This window comes from Paroedura picta, chromosome 3 (genome assembly GCF_049243985.1).
Source record: "Paroedura picta isolate Pp20150507F chromosome 3, Ppicta_v3.0, whole genome shotgun sequence".
Classification (NCBI taxonomy): Eukaryota; Metazoa; Chordata; class Lepidosauria; order Squamata; family Gekkonidae; genus Paroedura; species Paroedura picta.
In genome coordinates, this window is record NC_135371.1 from 34,093,107 (window position 1) to 34,114,231 (window position 21,125).

At 41.6% G+C, this 21,125-nt stretch overlaps 1 protein-coding gene across 4 annotated transcripts in view; it reads left to right on the forward strand.

The window, feature by feature from the left end:
- GRM7 (glutamate metabotropic receptor 7) overlaps positions 1–21,125 on the forward strand; it is a 589,497-nt gene that overhangs the window by 193,093 nt on the left and 375,279 nt on the right. For all 4 annotated transcript variants that reach the window (XR_013228972.1, XM_077325254.1, XM_077325252.1 and 1 more), the window contains exon 2: positions 15,388–15,604. Coding sequence is in view for 3 of the 4 variants with exons in the window: in XM_077325254.1 (XP_077181369.1) it covers positions 15,388–15,604 (217 nt within the window). In the remaining variant the exon portion in view is untranslated. The remainder of the gene's footprint in view (positions 1–15,387; positions 15,605–21,125) is intronic.

Sequence of the window (21,125 nt, forward strand, 5' to 3'; positions counted from 1 at the left end):
GGGTTGCCAAGCCCCTATTAATCAGCTGACTGGTGAGGGGACTTACCATTAATGGGGGACAACTAGCCCCGTGCTTTAGCCCTGTCATTGGCAGCACAAAGAGCCCTAGGTTGCTGTTCCCAGCAATGTGCCAATCACCCATTTCCGATGTGCACGCAAGGCAATGATATCACTTCTGATGTGGCCTCAGATCCTGTGTCCTATAATTAATTTGATGACTGAGTTAGTCCTAAACTGAGCATGGATGAAATGCCAAAGTAAGTCTCACTCACTACTGAAGAAGAAGAAGAAGAAGAAGAAGAAGAAGAAGAAGAAGAAGAAGAAGAAGAAGAAGAAGAAGAAGAAGAAGAAGAGTTGGTTCTTATATGCTGCTTTTCTCTACCAGAAGGAGTCTCAAAGTGGCTTACAATCCCCTTCCCTTTCCTCTCCCCACAACAGACACCCTGTGAGGTGGGTGAGGCTGAGAGAGCCCTGATATCACTGCCCAGTCAGAACAGTTCTATCAGTGCTGTGGCAAGCCCAAAGTCACCCAGCTGGCTGCATGTGGGAGTGCAGAATTGAACCTGGCATACCAGATTAGAAGTCTGCACTCCTAACCACTACACCAAACTGGCTCACAAACTGGGGTGAAAAGTCCCACCTCAGGCTCCAGTTGCCAAGGAGTACCTGGCAACCATGCTGGTTTAATTACATCTTTTCTAAGGACTGTTGTGTAGAATGCTGTGATGGATTGCTGCTTACAAGTTACCATACTTCTCTGGAGTATCTGATTTGAAGAAGGTAGGCAATACTTCAGTCTGTGTGTTAAAGGAGAAAGGTACTTTTATGTCAGATCAGGCCTTCAAAACAAATGGCTTGACAACACTGCATCATGCTGTGGAATATATGCAGCATCATTGATTTGCAACCCCTATCTCACCCTCTCCTTATATAATTGGATGTGTGTGGGAAGGAGAGACAGACAGACAGAACAGGAACCTGAGCGGACAGTATTTATCCTAGCAAATGAAGAGAAATAAAAAAACTAGACTCCACATAATTTTAATTCAAGACGGACAAATTATTATGCACTGCTCACAGATTGCCAGAGCTCTTTGTTATGCAATTAGTGAAGTAAAATGTGAACAAAGAACCACTGTGGGAACAGATTATTAAGTCCTGACAGAGGAAAATTTCAGCATCAGTACAGCTGAAGACCTAAACCCATGCAAAGCTGTTAATCATCCATCAATCACCCTGACTTGTTTCGTGATGGAGTGTAAATTAGGGATGAGAACAAACATCAGTTTAGATCAGATTTGGCAACTGAATGTGAGCTTTCCTTGCTATGGTTGCCAGCTCTGGGCTGGGAAAAACTGGAGACCTTGGGGGTGGAGCCTGTAGAGGGCAGGGTTTTGGGAGGGGAGGAGCTTCAATGGGGTACAATGCCATGCAGTCCATCTTCTAAGTAGCTATTTTCTTCAAGGGGGCCAATTTCTGTTGCCTGGAGATGAGCAGTAATTCTGGTGGATCCCCAGGTTCCATCTGGGGGCTGAAATCTCTATTTCCTTCCTTGTTCAGCCATTGACTCCCATGCCATGGGACTTTCAGTGAGCAGTCTGGTAAAGTTATTTTTTTAAGAAAACACCCCACCTTATTTTTATAAATGAAACAGGGGCATACTTATTCTTACTCAGAATCCAATGACCTTCGCTAATGCACTGCCAAGACTTTTCGAAGGGTTAAGCATCCTCAGGGAAACCATGGAAGTACATTTGCCAGGGCCTTTCTGAAATTGCAGGACTGCACAATTGCATTCCTGTAGCATTCAGAATTCATTCCTGCTGCTCATAGTTTTCTTCTGCAGGATGGTCCTGGCACCTACAGAAAGCTTTTGCTCCTTTTCATCCCTCTAATCACATCCCTACAGGGACAGATTTGTGATCTTCTGGATTGTTTTAAGACTGTGGGTGTCTCTTTACCCTTTAAACCCCAATGATTTAATTTAACAGAGACCTTTGCAAATGTGCTCTTTCAAAAACTCATTCACTAAGGTCTCTAAATTGTCAGCTAAAACACATGCACCCGCATAGCACTTAGGCATTGACTCCCAGGGTCTATGGATTTGCTGGTGCTAAGGCATAAAAGGGAAGGGTGAAAAGGCCTGCTCCTTTTCTATTCTTGGGGTTGTGCTCTATGCAAGCTTGTGAACTTCAATCTCCTGACTGAATGCCCATAAAGAAGGATTGAAACAAAAATGGGGTGAAATTTAGGGAATCCGATGATCTGTAGTACAAATTATTCCTAAATCTTCTTGTATGATAGTAAAGAGCCAATACCGATGTTTCACATTGTTGTTGTGAATCTGTCCCCCCCATTGTCTGGAGTCCATATCAATAAAACTTAATAGGAGGTTGGAAGTGAAATTACAGCAAACTGTGAACTTAATAATACCCCAGTGGGAGCTCATTAATATCTCAACAGGTACACTCATGCATTATCTTAATCGCACATGATCCTTAAGGAAATTGCCTTTTTATTTGATAAAGAAGTTTTCTAACAACTGTCTTTTGAACGAAGTTTCAGGTTAGTCTCATATTATTAAATTCTGCCTGGATAGCAAGAGAGATGAATAGCAAAGTTTGTTTAGTAATTCAAAGTAATATAGCATTAAGCATTGCATTTATATTACTAGTAATGCCCATGGCTATTTACATAGTGGAAGGAGCCAAACTACTGAAGGAGCTGAAAGAGTGAGCCAAAGCAGTGGAAGATATAATTAGATTAGGATTACGCTAATGGTGAATCAGCAATAAATGGCCAATCAGCAATAATGGTCAATCCACAATAAAACCGATGTCATAGTAAAGTACATTGGTTATTTTCTGTCTGTTTGTGGTTATCTTACATATTTCAAGGGAGATATGGCCCCCACAGTCCAAGAGAGAATTCAGGGAATCTAAATCTCTGGACTTAATTCTGCATTGTACTGTGCTCAGAATCTGATGTGCTGGATTTTGAGGTTTATGAAAGACAATTTTTGAGATTTCAAGTCTTGCTTCCCATTCCATCTCAGATTTTTTAAAAAATTAATGTAAACCTATTTTTTAAGATCAGTTGTTAAAATAATCTAATTTCCTAAAGAAGGCAAGAATGTTGAACCTTTGCAATTTTCTTCTGAATCCCGGTCGCATAACCATGCACTCTAGCAGCAGACAGGTGTCGTAGTCTAACAACAAACAAACAGAAAAAAGAGGGGAGGGAGAAAGCCCAACCTGGAATAGAGTGGAGAAGCTAAAAAGGTTGAAAAAGCTGCAACTTTCTATGATCCAGATATTTTATGTATATCAGTGTGTTTTAAAACATTTGTGTGTGCTTGATATTGACCTCTGAAGATGACCTGCATGGATCGAAACATGTTAGGTCATTGGATGTTAGGATATAACTAATTTATGTTTGTGTGACCCATAGTAAAAGTGTCACTCTCTGCTGTTTTTATTGTTTTTAATAGTTTTATATAGCTGGCCTCCAAAATGAAATTCAAATGAAATATGTTTACATCATATAAAGCTGCAGCTTTCTCAACCTTTTAAGGTTCTCGTCAGGTGTCATGGGCTGCCAATTTTCCATGAAAGTCATGAACACAGCTTGTTGTTTGAGATTTCCTTATTTCAGGGGTTCATTTGACCTCAATAAGAGCAAGGGTATGTGGGGTGGTGTCCCCTACTGCAGGAGTAGTCAACCTGTGGTCCTCCAGATGTTCATGGACTACAATTCCCATGAGCCCCTGCCAACCCCTGCCCTACCCTACAGAACATCAGCTAATCAAGTACCTCGTCTCCTAAGCTTCCACCAAATGTGGACACATTTAGAGGCTTCCAGGGGCTATCTGAAGTTCTGCTATCTGAAGTTCTGCTGGTTCCATGCCCTTCCTATTGTCCAGTGGTAGCTCTGGACAGCCTTTACCTGTTTCCGTTACTAGGGGTGTTTTTTAATTGTTGGTTCCTGTCCTTAGCAATTTAACTTTTCTGTTTTATCGCTTCACCCCCTCCTCTCTTTTTAGGTGACAAAAGATTGCAGGACAATTATATATTTAGCATATTCTGATGAAGCAATTACCTTATTGACATTTGGTAAATGCACGGCAGGTAATGGCAGAGTAAATGAGAAAAGCAGAACATAATCTTCAGCACTAGGCAATGTCTGGGGAATTGGGCAGCTTGTTTGTGGTATAAGACCAGGGGTGTCTCTATTTTCATCAAATGTTGGAGGGTACCATTTTTTTTAAATGTGCTTTTAAAAACTAAATCTCACTATTACTTATTGAAATTGTTAATGTCTTTGAATGTGTATAATTTGTTGGACTTTTACTTTGTGTGATCTTCAGTGTTTCCTTCAAGTTTGACAGTAAGATTCAGGACATATGCTGACTTTCATAGAAATATAGTGCCGGCTTCAATGCCTATGTAAAATGAATCTTAATATTGAGAGACTCTGATTACAGAAGTGCATCCAAAGCCTTAGAGCAGGAGAAGGCAAAACAGAGAGGAGAATAAAACCACAGGAAAATGGGTAGTTCCAGGGGGCAGAGGAGACATGATCAGTGCCAAACTGAGTTGATTTATTGGAGAGGCTCACTTTGATTCCATCTACAGCTGATAACCCCTGAGATAATTAAAGGAGATTGCTTGTGGTATAGCATTCAGTACACATCGGGATGGCTTCGAAGTGGGGTTGCTAGGTTCCCCTTCCCCCAGCCATTGTCAAGAGTTGGGCTGATAAGGTTACTGGGGATTAGGGTGGCCAGCTGCAGGTGGGGAAACTTCTGACAATTTGGGGATAGAACCTGGGGAGGACAGGGACCCAAATGGGGCACAGTGCCATGGAACTCTCATTCCAAATATCCCTTTTCTCTATGGGAACTGATTTCTGTAGTCTGGAAAAGAGCTGAAATTCTGGAGGTTCTCCAGGTCCCACTTGGAGACTAACTTCCCTCCTTACATGCAACAAACAGCATTCAGGAGGTCTAAAATTTGTGATTTGTGATTTTATTTTTGAAATACTTGGTAACTCTAAACAGGAGCAACAGAGCTGCAAGGGGAAAAAATCTGTCTTTTTTATTTTAAATTCCTCTAGTACAGGGATGTTTTTATTCCTCCTGTTCTAAGATATGCTCTGACAGTCATGCTCAGAAAAACTTGCATTTCAATCCCCCCCCCCAAAAAAAAATCAATGAAATACAGTCCCTCCCAAACCCTCTAAAACACACATAAAAATACTTTTTTTTCAATAGATATGACAAACTGGGTGCTGTACAAAAGATAATAGATAGGTGGTAATGATGAAGAATAATGAAAAATGAAAAGGCTAAAATTAATCACTGATCAATGCAGCTCCTTTTGTCTGTGGAGATTTATTCTTAGACCATATGCATTATACTCTTGGCATAAAAATAATATATTATTCATCATGAAAATGATGTGTGTTAAAATACATAAATGCTGGCGCTGCATCCAAAGGTTAAGGCCTGACTGCTCAAACTTATAAATCAGAAAAAATATAACATCATCATTATCCTGGTGTACAGACTTCTCTCTCCATCAAACTTTTTTTTACATCTCAAGTGCAAGTAATCTGATTCCTTGGTGGGTTTGCAAGTGTTAACCCGGGATGTTAGCTAATCAGCATTGCCACACAAATTGTCATGGGGTTTGTCTTAGTTGCTGTGGAAACCTGCAGCACAGCAGACTTCGATTTTGTAATATTCAAAACCTATTATGTCCCTCCCCCATACACATAATCACCATTACTTCCCACTTTAGACCCATCTCCCACTGGCTACTCCTTACATGTGAAGGCTGAAGTACCTTCACCTCTGCCTATCAAATAGAGGTGACCCCCAAAGTCTTCTGAGACTGGGTGGGGATTATGGCTTGGATCCTGAGAGTGAATGTTCTCTGCCATAGAGCGTACTCCCATGAAAACTTCAATTTGCACAAGGACCCATTGAAAACTACTGACCTTGTGCAAATGGGTTTTAGCAGAAGAAATACGCTTCACAGCAGAGTCTAGCATATGTAGAACACATTCATCAGACCCAAGACGTGATAGGCAGGATGGGTAATTTCTCCTGTGTTGGGGATTTGAAGTGGTCTGCTTCAGGTTTCTCTTTTCATGCATCCTTTAAAGAAATCTCTCGTAATTTCCAGCATGATGCAATTTCATTATTTCTCTTCTGTTCCTTTCCTTTGGGATTGATCAGAACATGGATTGTACTGAAAGACTACATAGGACTGAATTTGCTGCTTCTGTGCAGATATGCCACCCAGCAGCCATGACCTTGTGCCTCTGCTATTGTTTGCTGTTGTTTCTCCTAACATTTCCTACATTAAGAGCCCCTACATTTCTTCTCAAGTTTCATAATAGCATGCAAACTTAGTCCCAAATAAATGTGGCCTTGCCATAATCATGGTTTGGCAAGATAATAGCTACAGCTTTATTGTTATAGAAATTGAAAGGCACAAACAAGGGCCGATCCAGCCATCTTGCAGTCGGTGGACCTCAAGAAAGCCCCCACACCTGTCCTATACTCTCCACACCATGTGTTCTCTGGTTTCTAATGCATGCTGGGCACCCAGGAGGTGACAGGCAAAATTGGGGCACCTGTGAGCATCTACCTCTACTATGGTCCTTCCTGTCAACAGGATAATCAAGCCAAGCAGCCCGCCGATGGAAGGCACCGTGGCTCAGCATCAGCAGTCCCTTAAGGGGAGTTTGGCACTCAAGCTTGACCTCTCCTCAATATAGATCCACCCCTTGATCATATGCAAAGTACTGGGGAAAAGCCCCAAAAGAAGACAGCCAGATTCAATAGAGAGTCATATGATGACATCATGAAATAAGAGAGGGCTGGGTGGGATTGCCACTGAGTGAGGAGGAAAAGAGGTTGAACATTGGTGTGGATGCGCATTTAAAGGGACCAACAGTCCAGCCCCCAAGCCTCCCCATAGAGTAAGGTGACCAGTTCTTGACAGAGGTAAAGCGGGACACTGGGGGCAGTGGCCCTCCCTCCGATTGGGGTGGGTGCAGCGGTGACCCTCCCTCCTTCTGATTGGGGCGGCGGTCCTCCCTCCCTCCGTCCGACTGGGCAAAAAGGGTGTCCCTCTGCATTCTTCTCTGCAAGGGGGCCTCCCCTACGATGCACCCCCCTTTCCCCTGGGCTCGGTGAAGGTGGTGGCCTTGCAATGGAGCCGAGCCAAAGCTGCAAGCCAGGCTCCCCTTGCACCCCACCATGAGTCCTCCGACTGCTTCTCAGTCCAGGGAGGGAGCTCATTCATTCCTCTGCCCCCCCCGCCACTCCCCCCTGGTGGCCTGACCTGACCTTGGCCGAACACTCGTTGTTGCTGCTGCTGCTGCTGCTGCTCCCACCGCCACTTCTCCCACTGCCCCCTCCTCCTCCAGCTGTCCCAGTGCTACCGCCAGCCTGTGGCTTGAGTCCAGGCTGAGGAAGCGGGACTTTTAAGGACCCAGACAGGACGCAGGGCAATGTCTGCAAAGGTGTGAGTGTCCCGCGGAGATTGGGACAGATGGGCAGCTTACCATAGAGGTCATGTGCCAATCATGGCCCCATAGAGAATCCCGGCTGGATCGGACACCCTCAAGTAGCATAGAACAGCACAAAACAGAGCTGGCCAAAGCATCCCCCCTGCAGGAGTCTTCTCCCAACCCACAGCCTCGCACCACTGCAATCTGCAGCCACTTTTAAAATGGCATCCATGTTTCTATGCAAATACACATGTAAGTACCTACATAGGATGTTGAACTTTTGCTTCAGTAGAGCATGTTCAGAATTAAGGCATGCACTATGGATTTTGCATTTGGCTTTTTAGTAACATTATTTAGAGCCTATGTCAGCTTTGAATGACCCCAGTTAAGCATCGTAGCCAGGTTCTCTGTTTACAGTTTCCTGCTACCACTCAGAGTGGCAACAGGAGAGATATTTTAAAAGTGACCTTAAGCCAATAGCATGATATAATTTCTAGGTAATTATCTAGGATTTTTTTTTAATCTATAGTTTTCCCACAGAATTTCTAGCGATTCCTAGACAGGTGTGAAATGGCATCCATTTTGGCATCCAAATGGCCTCTCCCCTTCCTACTGCCTCCAGCCGCATCATTGGTCATGGGGGGGGCAGGTTGACATGACCATGTATAGTCATATCATCCAATAAATGTTTAACACATTTTTAAAATATATTAAACATTAATTAACTCCCACCCACATGGGAAAGCCTTCCAAGGCCATCAAGAAACCCCAGGGTTTCATGAACCCCTGGTTGAGATAGCCTAGCCAAAGCATGTGGTTCAGAATGCAAGTATCCCTGTTGTATGTCCTTTCTCTCCCTGAAATCTGCCCTGAGAACAGAGTACAATAAGAATGTAGTAGTTAGCAAGGCTGGGCACCAGCTGATTCCAAGACCATTCACTTGTTTCTGATTTTATACCCAAGATGTCTTTGCTGTTTTATTTACAGAACTGTAGTTCCTTCTTGAAAATACCTCACAGCCTATTATTTATTTGTGACCTTATTGCACTGGAATTGAACTTTTTCTTTACCTGAACAAGGAACAGCATATTGAGTAAGTCTTTTTTACACCCCTGCAGAATTGAGCAGATGTTTTTTCTGGACATCTGAGGTGGTGAGCATGCTTGGGAATGATAACCATTCCTTTGGGGAATAAAAAATGGAAAGAGAACTTTGACATACCTCTAAAAGTGTGCCATGGTTGTTTGCAGGGAATATTAGATGGCATTTGAGCACTGCTAAGAATAGTTTTGACTAAATTATCAGCATTGCACCATGTTTTCATGCTTTCTGCTGTATACAGTAACAGAATACAGAAGTAATTGGGCCACCACGAGGAGCACCAGTGAGCAGAAACGTCTAGCTGAAGTTCTACTCCCCCCTGACAGTAACCACTTTTTCAGGAGTGGCTGTGGATTAGTGGCAGAGACTGTGACTTTCATGCAGAATGTTCCAGGGTCAATGTGCCTGGCATTTTCAGTTTAAAGAATCTTGGATATTAGAGCTGATGGGGGGGCAGTATATCTGTTCCAGAATAGACCAGTTTGTGCTAGGTGAACCAATGGTCTGATTAGGTATAAGACTTCTTCAAATGGCGTGAAGCTGATAATCCCTCAGCTATCAGTTAGTAGTTCAACTTTAGATCCACAATTCAAGTGTTTTAGGTTCCCCCCCCCCCGGTAGAAGTCAGTTATATGAAAAATAATGAAGACAGGACAGCTTGGTATAATGGTTAAGAATAATGACTTCTTATCTGATTTAATTCCCCTCTCCTCCTCCACATGCAGCCAGCTGGGTGACTTTGGGCTCACCACGGCACTGATAAAGCTGTTCTGACTGAGCAGTAGTATCAGGGCTCACTCAGCCTCACCCACCTCACAGGGTGTCTGTTGTGGGGAGAGGAAAGGGAAGGTGATTGTAAGCCGCTTTGAGACTTCTTCTGGTAGAGAAAAAGTAGCATATAAAACCCAATTCTTCTTAATTTCTATTTTTTTTCTAATGTGCTATTCTGTTGGGAACCAACAGTTTTAGACAAATGTGAAGTGTGTGTATTTTAAATAAATTAATAAACAAATATTTCATATATGTCCATGGCCTAGATACCAAGCTGACCTGATATAGAATGGCTTCTTTATATGGGACTGTCAAATGGATGAACATGCATCTCATGAAGTAAACTTTGACTCATGAAAGCTAATGGTGAAATACATTCTACTAGCCTTTTAAGTTCCACAGGATTCCTGATTTATTTTGCTGCTGTAGATAAACATCATTCATTTGGCTTGATAGAATCATAGAGTTGGAAGTACCTCCAGGGTCATCTAGTACAATACCCTGCACAATACAGGAAATTCACAACACCTTGTATAATATAAGCTAGGAAGTGGTCATGATGCCATGGTTTTTTCATGCACAAAATCCCATCAAAGAGTTGGGTAATAGGTGATGTGAAACCCCAGAGAGATATTTTGTTGGACATTTGGACTTGGCTTGGTCCTGAGTCTCACCAGCAGAGTAACAGAGCATTTTGAAAGTATGTAGTTATAGTTACCTTTGCTGATAAGACATAGATCCAGATTCACAGTGCTTTGAGGTTTAAAATATATAAATCCTTACTGGAAAGATTTGTTTATAATGTTTAGTGATAATGATATTTGTAATATCATTATAATATCATTGTAATATCATTGTAATATCATTATAGTTGAACTTGCATGCAGCCAACTCCCTACCTGATTGGTCCTGGAAGTGTGCTGCCAATAGGGAGATATCACTTTGCCAGTGAGGGCCAAGCAGTGCAAATTGGACTCAATCAGTGAGGGCCAATCAATTCAAATTGCATGCAGACAACTCAGTCCCTACTGGATTGGCCCTCCCTGGAGGTGTGCAGCCAATAGGGTGGAGAACACTCTGCAATGAGGGCCAATCAGTTCAAATTACACTCTGTTCAGTTCAAATTTGCCATTGATGGCCAATTAGCTTAAATTACATGCAGACAATGCACTCCTTGCCTGATTGGTATTTCCTGGGGATGTGCTGTCCTCTTCCTACTCTTTGCTGGGAAGAAAAGGTGCTGGCCTGCTGGTAAGTTGTTCCATTACCTGCTGGTAAGTTGCCTCTTCCCACTCTCCATCTCCCCTAGGAAAGGGAGGGAAGTTAGCTGCTTCATTTGCCTCCTGTGTGGGTCTCAGGTGGAAGGAAGCTGCAAGGGAGGCAGCATTTCAAAAACAAAATGTCAATGGACAGAAAGAATGCAATGAGTGTCTTAACTCAGCCAAGTGAGTAAAGGATTCCATCAGGTAGTCCAAGGGCATCAGCAGTAAGAGCAGGTCACAGGTTGTATCCACAACACAGGCCTCCCAGCCTCAAATTAATATAGGCTGTCACTAGCCTCTCAATCCTCACTCTATGATGACTCCCAGTCTTCTGCAGTCAGCAACTGTCCTGATAACATGATGTGGTGCCTTTATACTGGAGTTCTTTTCCAGCTCATAGCTGGCACTGCTTCATTGGTTCAGGGGAGCCATGTGGACTGACAAGGTAGGGAGATGCAGCTGGAGGCTTGGCAGAGGAATGAGGAGCTCTGGCAACAACTTTGGAATCTAAGGCCTGGTTTGTCTCCAGCTCCATTCCTTCTGCTGGTCAGAGTTCTCTGCATTTTGAATATCTGGTTGGACTAAGCTCTCATCCAGTTGTGGTTTGGGTGAAGCTGGGAGCTCCTGGAAAGGTCTTTCCTCTGAGGAGTCCTCCCTAACAGGAACTGGACTCACAACACCTCCCCATGACCCTGCAGCTGGCCATTGGAACACTCTTTGCTTTCCCCCATCCTCTGTCTCCTCAGAGGGTCTAGTGAGATCCAGCAGCTTTCCCCACCCAGCCTGGCCCTTGGGAGACATAGGGGCCTAGGAAGGAGCCATACCTGTCCAACCTATCCTTTGGGAGATGTGGGGGTGGATGGGAAGGACACAACTCCCCATGGTCTTCCTTACCCAGTCTGGCCCAGCCTTTGGAAGAAGTGGGGTGGGTGAGAATGAGGCACCCCCCCACACAGCCTTCCCTGCCTGATTTGCCCTTTGGGAGATGGTGAAGGGTAGAAAGGAGCAGCCTCCCCATGGCCTTTCCCACCCAGCCTAGCCTTTGTGAGATGTGGAAGAAGGGGCAGGAAGAAGGCAGCCCCCCTGTGGCCTTCCCTGCCTGTCCCAAATTTGGGGGGAGTCTCCTAAATCAGAGTACAAAAGCTTAAAGAGTAGTTACAAAAGTAGTATATTGTAATTCTCTGTGGCTGGACATCAAGCAGATTACATGCTGACTCATCAGCAGATGAAGAGAGAGCCTTAATGGAGGATTGCTTCCTTTTCACTAGCAGAAGACCTTCTCTTCGTGAAGAAACAGGAAGTTTGCAAGACCCAACCTTAAACAAAGGAATCCCCAGATCACATGGTTCAGAATTCCCTACAGCCTCATCAATGACCACTTGATGTCACTAGTGAGCACATAGGCATAGCTCAGCAGCTTAAGCAGCTTAATAAAAGCATATCAAGGCTTTCACCTAATTACTTGCTGATTGCAATCCCAACATATTGCCAGTGAAACTAGACAATGACTTGATAGATAAGAAGAATAGTTCTTTTTATACCCTGTTTTTCTTTACCAGAAGGAGTCTCAAAGCAGCTTACAATTGCCTTTCCTTTCCTCTCCCCACAACAGACACCCTGTGAGGTAGGTGAGGCTGAGAGAGCCCTGACATTACTGCTCTGTGAGAACAGCACTATTGGGGCTATGTTGAGCCCAAGATCAACCAGCTGGTTACATGTGTAGGAGTGGGGTTGCCAGATTAGAAGCCACTACTCTTAACAACTACACCATGTTGTCTCTATGATCTGACTCAATTTAGTTTCATGGGTTCATCTCAGTATTCAATTAGCTATTATTATTGTCTTGGTTCACTCATCTATTCATGACTCCTTTTGCAACTGTGTCTCCATTTAAAGCATGGCACCCATATTAAAAGTATGAGATGATACATCTCTGTGCATCCAAACTTCAGATCTGTGGTAATATAGAGTCCTTTCTTGAACAACATTTTTAACACTCACATTTTCTCTTTGCAACCTTTTTCTGTTAATGCCTACATCTATGCATCTTTCTGTATAATAAAAAGTTGTCTAGAACAGAGGGACACACAAATTATATGGTGGTGAATTTATATAATTTGCAAAGTAAATAGGGATCTGGATGCTCCAGTGATTTAAATTTTTGCTTCTGTAACTTTGTAATTATTGGATATGTGTATGAATAGGTAGATGCAATTTTACTCTGAAACAAAGTTGTTAATAAATCTCTGCATTTGGAAATGACACTTCTAAGATGCTTGTGAGGAGCTGAGATCAAGCCTGTGAAGTATTTCTGTTCCCAGCTTGAAAGCCTTCCCTGCTTGACATGGACCTGTTAAAATGTGCAACAAATTCTCAAAAGTGCAATCCTTAGCAGAAACGCAAGGCAGAAAAACAGAGGTAATGAGGGGTGGATTTTTCTTAACATGTAGAACGGTTTGTGTAACCTTGGCTGAAAGTCTGAGCATTTATTTTTGGTGAATAATTTACAGCTATGCTGAACTAAGATTACCTCAGGGACTTGACTCAGCAAGTTCTTCTGTGGTATCCTCATCAGCTTTTGAGGGACTTCTGAGCAAGAAACCTTAACTGGATTAGTCTGGTTGAGCAGCATGGCTCTCTATGCCTTTCATTAAAAAAAAAATAAACAGTGGGGAGACGTTATTTAATTCTGGCAAATTATTTTGTTTCAAAGAGAGCATGAGCAGAGTTTAGCCTCAGAGTCACTGACAGAACTGCTAGGGCAAAGATCTGTTTGTTTCCTGTCTGCCCAAATGTACTTCATCCCTAAAAGTCTCCTTCTCCACAAGCTCAGAAAAATGAACTGCCTTAATCTCATATACGCTCACTATTCCTTTACCACAAACGCTGACAAATTGGAATATTCCATCATACCCTGGGTAGCCAGTGTGAGTGTTTGGCAGATGGTATCACATAGGTAGGCCAGTTCCCTTTGCATGACTGTGTGAGCTATTTCCTCATTAAAAAGATAATGCAGTAATGTTTGTGAAATGTGGTAATGGGGCTGAAGGCCTCTCTGGAAATCCCAAAGAGCCTGGTTGTTAAGTACAATCAACTGCTTTCAACTTATGGGGACTCTATCAATGAATGCCTCCAAAACATCCTGTCGTTAACAGCCTTTCCCGGGTCTTGAAAACTAAAGGCTGTGGCTTTCTTGATGACTCAATCCATCTGATGCTGGTTCTTCATATATTCTTGCTTCCTTCTACTTTTTCTAGCATCACTGTCTTTTCCAGTGACTCTTTTCTTCTCATAATCTGAACAAAATATGTGTTTAATCATTTTAGCTTCTAGGGAGAAGTGCCTTCATTTTGACAGCTCTATTCTAATGAGATGGTTAATGCATATACTAGAGCCTTAACACCCACAGGCCATATTTTGGCATCCTAAAGATGTTTCTGTATTTGAGTGGTAGGGGGCACAAATTACTAAGGATTTGTCTCAGGGTTCTGGTGAATGTGAGGCTTACCATACAGCAGATCAGGTTGCATTCTGGCACTGAGATTTCATCAATGCACATTTGCAGTTTGAGAGTTGGCTTTGCATGATGCATATGTGTACTTGCATATTAGTGTTGCCAGCACTGTGTTGTGAAATTCATGGAGATGTGTGAGGATGGAGCCTGGGGAGAACAGCATTTGGGGAAGCGAGAGACCTCAGTGTGGTAGACTCTGCCCTTCAAAGCAACCCTTCACTCCATGAATACTCATATCACATGCCTGTTGATAAACTATAATTCTGGGAGACAGCCAGGCTCTGCTTAGAGGTTTGGCAGCATTATTGCATGCACTCTTTCTCATTTAAGAGAAATAAAGGATGTAAAATGAAAGAAGCATCAGACTACACCATCCCAGTGGAAATCCAAATGGGAAGAATGATGCAATATATCTATGTCAAACTATAATAAGCCAAAACAAATTCCAATGGGGGATAAATTGTAAGCAAACCTACTTTTTTGTTTCTTGGGTTTACAAAGGAAGCAGTGCATGCAAACCTGTCCTTATAGTTGAGTCAGATCCTTGAGCTATCACCATCAGTATTGTCTACTCTGACTGGAAGCAGCTGTCCAGGGTCTCAGATTGTTTATATCACATCCTCTTTCAAATTGACAAATCTGGAGCCTTCTGCATGCTGTTGAGATGCTCTACCACTGAGCCACAGCTCCCCCCCCCCCCCAAAAAAAAGGCTAGTAACCAAATAGCTACAATCATTATTGGCTCAGGTATCTGAAAGTGCTTCTATACATGTGATCTGCATATTTAAGAACTGGAGAGAAATCAACTGCTGAGGAGACTAGAACTACCTTAAGATGAAGCAAAGTGATGGTTCACGTTTCTCTGTAATCTTCACAAGTTTCACATCTGTCACCTCTTCCCCATTGTTTCGGGACAAACTTATAAATGGATGGTTCGCACTTAACTTCAAGTATGTTAAATATATCCTTCATTACAGAGGTCTATGAAAGTTGGAGTGGGGGGACTGATAATACTTTAATTGGTCCATTAGTATTCAGATAATGAAAGTCATTTGAAAGATAGCTTCATTGACTTTCACTTAAGAACCAATGGAAATGGGAAGTAACAGATGGGCATTGGGCAGGCTAATTGTATTACAGCTCAAGCTAATTGTTGTGTGTGTGTGTTTAGTTTATCAATTCATAACTTCAAATAATTATTCTTTTTCCCTACAGATCCCCCAAATCAGTTATGCTTCAACTGCACCAGAATTAAGTGATGACAGGCGTTACGATTTCTTCTCACGGGTGGTGCCTCCAGATTCCTTCCAGGCACAAGCAATGGTGGACATAGTTAAAGCGTTGGGTTGGAATTATGTCTCCACATTGGCTTCTGAAGGAAATTATGGAGAAAAAGGTGTGGAGTCCTTCATGCAAATTTCCAGAGACTCAGGTAGGTGAGGAATAATCCTGTATTTAATGGACAGCTATGGAAAGAGTATATGTGTTTTTATATTTTTCTTTATTTTTAAAATTCTTCTGTATCTTTATCGTTTCTCTCTCATGATTACCTCTTGCAATGGACATTTTCAGAAACAAAATATTTATGCTCTGTAGAAGAAAGACAAAACAGAGAAATTGTATTAGGTGTCTCGTGTTCTACTGTTAAAATCTTACACTGTGGTGAAGTAAAATAAGGCAGAAGTTGTTTCTTAAATATAGACTTACATGATACAGTTCTTGCATATCTTTCAGTGTCTACATTTAAGAATTGGTCAGTTTGGTACAGGAGGCAAGCTTCTTGTTCACAGATTTGAGAGGTGAGAGGCACCAAATCAAGCCAAAATTGAATTTCTTAAACACAGTGCATTGGGGAAACCAGAAATGTCTTTTGTATTTATATATTTATGTCTTCAAAACTCCACATCTTTGTGAGCACTTTCCACATTGCCCTGTTTGATCAAGAACATCTGTATGTCTAGTTCAGAACTTTATGGACTAGATCTATCCAGCTTTTTCTGCTCAATACTACCTGTGAGGTAAAACGCTTCTGATTCGTCTCAAGGGTTAATGTGTACAATAACCCGCTCATTCCATCTTGCAGGTGTTATTAATTGAGCAACTTTGCATATTTGGCTCTTATTATCTTCAAGGTCATTGTTAGGAATGGGATAATTGCCTCATCATGAGAACCTGCGGCCCACAGGATGAAACAGGGGGAATCAATAGTGTTGAGGTAATTTTTTTAGAATGTTCCATCAAAAACATGGATTGTTATTATCGTCTAAGACTGATTGGCCAAAAATACATAATTGAGCTAAGAAGCTGGAGAAAAACTAGCTTGGATTCTGAAGGATTAAAGGCCTGAACTATGATATGTTAAGATTGCAGTGGACTGAACCGTAGAGAGTACTTTAGCTACAGCTTTTGTCTTTGGTGCATCTAATATATATTTCAAATGTTTTAGATAGTTAAGCTAGATTTTTTTGTTTTCCTTGCTGTATGATTTTAGAGTTGTATGTTGCCTACAGATAAAACTACATATGAAATATTATTCAAAAACCTCTCCTTCCCTTTAATATATAACAAGGATTGTTTTATTGTGTACAGTAGCTCTGGAAATGTATGGGGTTCAGGCTTGGACCCTTTGACACTACTGAACTGCATCTTCTTACTGCATCCCATCCCACATGGGCTTTGTCCATGCAGATCTCACGATCCCCCAGTGTAGCTTCACCCGCCCGCCCATTCCTTTTTTCACCACCTGAAAAACTTGGCTGAAGCCAATCCTATGTGTTGTAGAAAATTCTTGGGGACTTTCTAGGCTCCCTGACAGCTGCTTAGTATTGTCTTTACCTTGCATGACCTGACAATGTATAAAGGCACTCAGTACACTCTTGTAGCTCTGTTTTGTAGAAGTTGATTGGCTTCCATGGGCAAGTTATCCTACTGAGAAGCTTTTCTGCAAGTGATGATCTTTTCACTGACAGATCATTGATGAGTTTTGAATTACTTGCCCATGGTTACCAATCTACTTCTACAAAACAGCGCTACAAGAGTGTACTAAGAATTCAAGATGCTACGAGAATGTACTGACTGTCTTTATACATTGTCTCTAGGGCACAGTCTGAAAATCACTGACATATTAAATATACATCTTCTTTGTCACAGTAGAATATCAGTCACTCAGTGCATCTATAAAGATGTGCTTGTTCTAGATTTATGCAACATTCTAGAAGAAAGAAAGGGAAGCTAGTTATCCACTTTACTTACAACAGTTAATGGATTTAAGAAACACACTTGGAAGAAAGGAAAACATCATGACATAGCTGTTGTTCAGTGTTTATTTTATCTTTTGAGCAATCCACATGGATCAGTTACCTTAAACAATTAATCTTTTTGCTCTTTCACTTTATAAATGTGGATGATCCAGACACATGAATATAAAGCTCAATGACCTGTTTTGGAAAGAAATATAAATATAATTCCCTGCCTTAATAGTGTTCCTATGTAAACATTTGTATGTAACAATATCATAGAATCATAGAATCATAGAGTTGGAAGGGGCCATACAGGCCATCTAGTCCAACCCCCCGCTCAACGCAGGATCAGCCCTAAGCATCCTAAACTAGCATCCAAGATGCTTTATATTTTATATGTATATTTTATCTGTAAACATAGATGAACACTGATCTAACTATGCCTTAGAAATGTTACTTCCTTCCTTTTATATTACTTCAGAATGTGGATGGAAGGGGAAGATATTATTATGGGTAAGGGGGCAAGGAAACCCTTTTGTATACAATGAGGCAGAGGTTAAAATATTGTTATTCTTCCCCTTAACAGTTGTTCAGTTCCCTCTGTTGTGCTCTGATATTGGCCACATTCCAGTCATCTGGTGTGGAGGCTGATTTTAATGAGTTACATATTTTTATTCCACAGTTTCACTTGACTTCTTTAATAACTCTTGGGTGAATGCCATCTGGTTTGGGTGACTTGTTACAGTTTACTTTGTTGATTCGTTCAAAACCACCCACTTTTCTCACGTCTTAGTTCTAATGTAATGCTTAATTGGGAAGGGAGGGACAGATACAATGGTAAATATGAGCTGCAGTGAATATTGCTTGCATTATGCATTTTCTCAATATTGCATTTGACTTTATTTTTAATGTACCATGTACTGGTCAAAGAGTCAGAATAGAACTGCAGGGTGGGGGAAAGATACAGGAAAGTCATTGAATAGCTTACTGATTCTTGCTTCCAACCTCACAGTGTTATTGAAAGGGTCAAAAACAGAGGGGAGGGTTATGTAAGTTACTCTGATCTTTTTGAAGGGTAAATAGGAAAAATGTAATGAACTCGCAGTGTTGATTTATCATCACTTTACAGACATCCAGTGTTTTTTTCTCTGTGCTGCATGTCAAATACTTTGATACATCCAAATGAGTAGCCGTGTTGGTCTGAAGTTGCTCCATTAAATCAGAGTCCAGTAGCACCTTTAAGACCAACAGAGATTTATTCAAGGCGTGAGCTTTCGAGTGAAAGCACTCGTCAGACTAAAAGCCAGTTTGTCACTGGCTTTGATAGTTTTATTTCTGATATGTCTTTGTGAACTACAGATGGGTTCGAGGGGTCTTATTGACTGGTTTGGCAGGGAATTATCATGTGGCTGTGCGTGGATGCTGTGACACAGTTTACTAATGTAACAGGATTAACTTTTGCTTATATATTCCTACTGTTATGATGGTCAGTTCTTAGTCTGAGGAAGAGTGCTTGCACTCGAAAGCTCATGCCTTGAATAAATCTTTGTTGGTCTTAAAGATGCTACTGGACTCTGACTTTACTTTGATACATCCTCATTGTTCTTCCTTTCGAGGATTCAACCATGCTGATATATTCCTTGGCATAATCTAGTCCTGAACTTCAGCTGAGCTGCAGTACTCAGCTCATAAGGCTGTCCCCTTCAATGAAGGGAACAGATCACTGCTCTCACTACTTTAAATTTACAAGGCTACCCCTATCAAACAGAATGCAGGGGAAAGCCTTTGTAGACCAGAGTGTTAATATACCAGTCCAGGTTGTTGGTATATGGTGCATTTTTACTGGCTTGCATAATGTGGATCTCATTTCTAGTTAATTTAGACTATCGCCATATTTCTCACCCAGCAGTCTCAGTTAGTGGAATCTGTGGAAATCTACATTTCCCAGGGATCTTGGTGACTGGAGAACTGATGCTGTAACTTTCTAGTTCCACTCCATGAAAAGTACTGCCAGATCTGGGTTGGAAAATATTGGGGGTGGAGCCTGGAGAGGGGAGAGACCATAGCAGGGTATAATTATATAGTCTCCCCCCCCCCCCAAGGTAGCCATTTTCTCCAGGGGAACTATCTTGTTCATCTGGTGATGTACTATAATAGTGGTAGATCTCCAGGTGCCACCTGGTGTTTGGAAAGACTATCCAATGGCCTCCCCTTTCTAGTTTATTGCTCTCTTCATTGTTCATTGCCAACCCCATTGAACCAGTATTGAACCAGATCAGTTTGGGCAGATGACGAAAAGGGAGGATGAGGACTTGTTAAGTGGAGTCTTGAGAACACTGTTGTGTTCCCAATGACACCATTTCCAGTACAATCTATTTCTGATTTAGGAATACCATGTTCAAGTTATTCAAATCAGGAGAACAGGAAAGAACTCATCTCTAGTAAACGCAACTAGGCAAAATTCACCATTGACCTAGTACACCACGACTGTCCTTACAATACCCTTAACTAGACTAAACAAAGTGATTGCAACCTTTAAATATTAAACCTCAGCAAGATTTACTGTGGTAGGTTTATTCTCTGGCTAGATTTCAATCTGAACTAGGTCATGGGACATTTTTTTCTCTCTCTGATCTTAAGAAGCTGCATGAAGTTTGTGTTTGTTACTGATGTACTTAGCGAGCCCAGTGACAGTGGCAGCAACTGCCTCTTTGCAGATTGCTGGCATCATTGGCGAGATGAAGAGCATTTGCATGATCACTGATGCCTGGAACTGTCATTAAGTAATTAAAAGCATCTTATTCTCCAACTTAATCTGCGTAAGAATGGTAGCAGCGATGATGCTGCATTTTGAAAAACAACATTTTGGAAGGATGATGCTCGGATAATTTTCCATCTGTTGACATTCCAGAAGATGCTGGTATTTGCATGTACTTTCTCTGTATGTCTGAATGTATATTTATTGGAATGAAATATAATGTTAAATTCTAGAAATGCAAGGGCTGATTGTAATAGAAAACACAAACGAGACACAGCACAACAAATTATTTGTTCTATTTTTCATAGTGGGGATGATTATGGCTGTTTAAATTGTGTATTGCATCATTATGTAGCCATGGCCTACTGGCTAATCCGTATGTGGAAATGTTAAAGTTCCCATAGCTGCTAGTAGAAATAAGATATAACATTTCTTAATTAAAATGCTGAATATGTAGTGATATAAAATTATCGATTTGTTCCCCTGTATTTGTCCATTTTTACAAATCTATGGTTATTTAGTAAGAATATTTTTGCACCTAGAACTGGCTAATGAGGCAGTAGGAAGTAGTATATTACCTTGTTTTTGAAGGGAAATCAGGGACAGTTTTAAGTGTTTAGAGCAGTCTTTCTCAACTTTTTTTACCATTGAGAAACCCCTGAAACATTTTCTGGGCTTCAAGAAACCCCCAGAAGAGGTATGATAGTTCAGAATGCGATTGAGACACATAGCTGTGTACATGCCCATCCAGGGACCCTCACCTTCCCACCCCACCCTTAGGCTCACCATTGACCTTTTTGGGAGGCAGGTTGATGAGACCATATATGTTCATATCACTCAAACAATGTTTAATACATTTTTAAAATACATAAACATTAATTAACCTCCACCCCTTTCAGAAACCCTACCAGGGGCATCAAGAAACCACAGGTTTTCATGAAACCTTGGTTGATAAA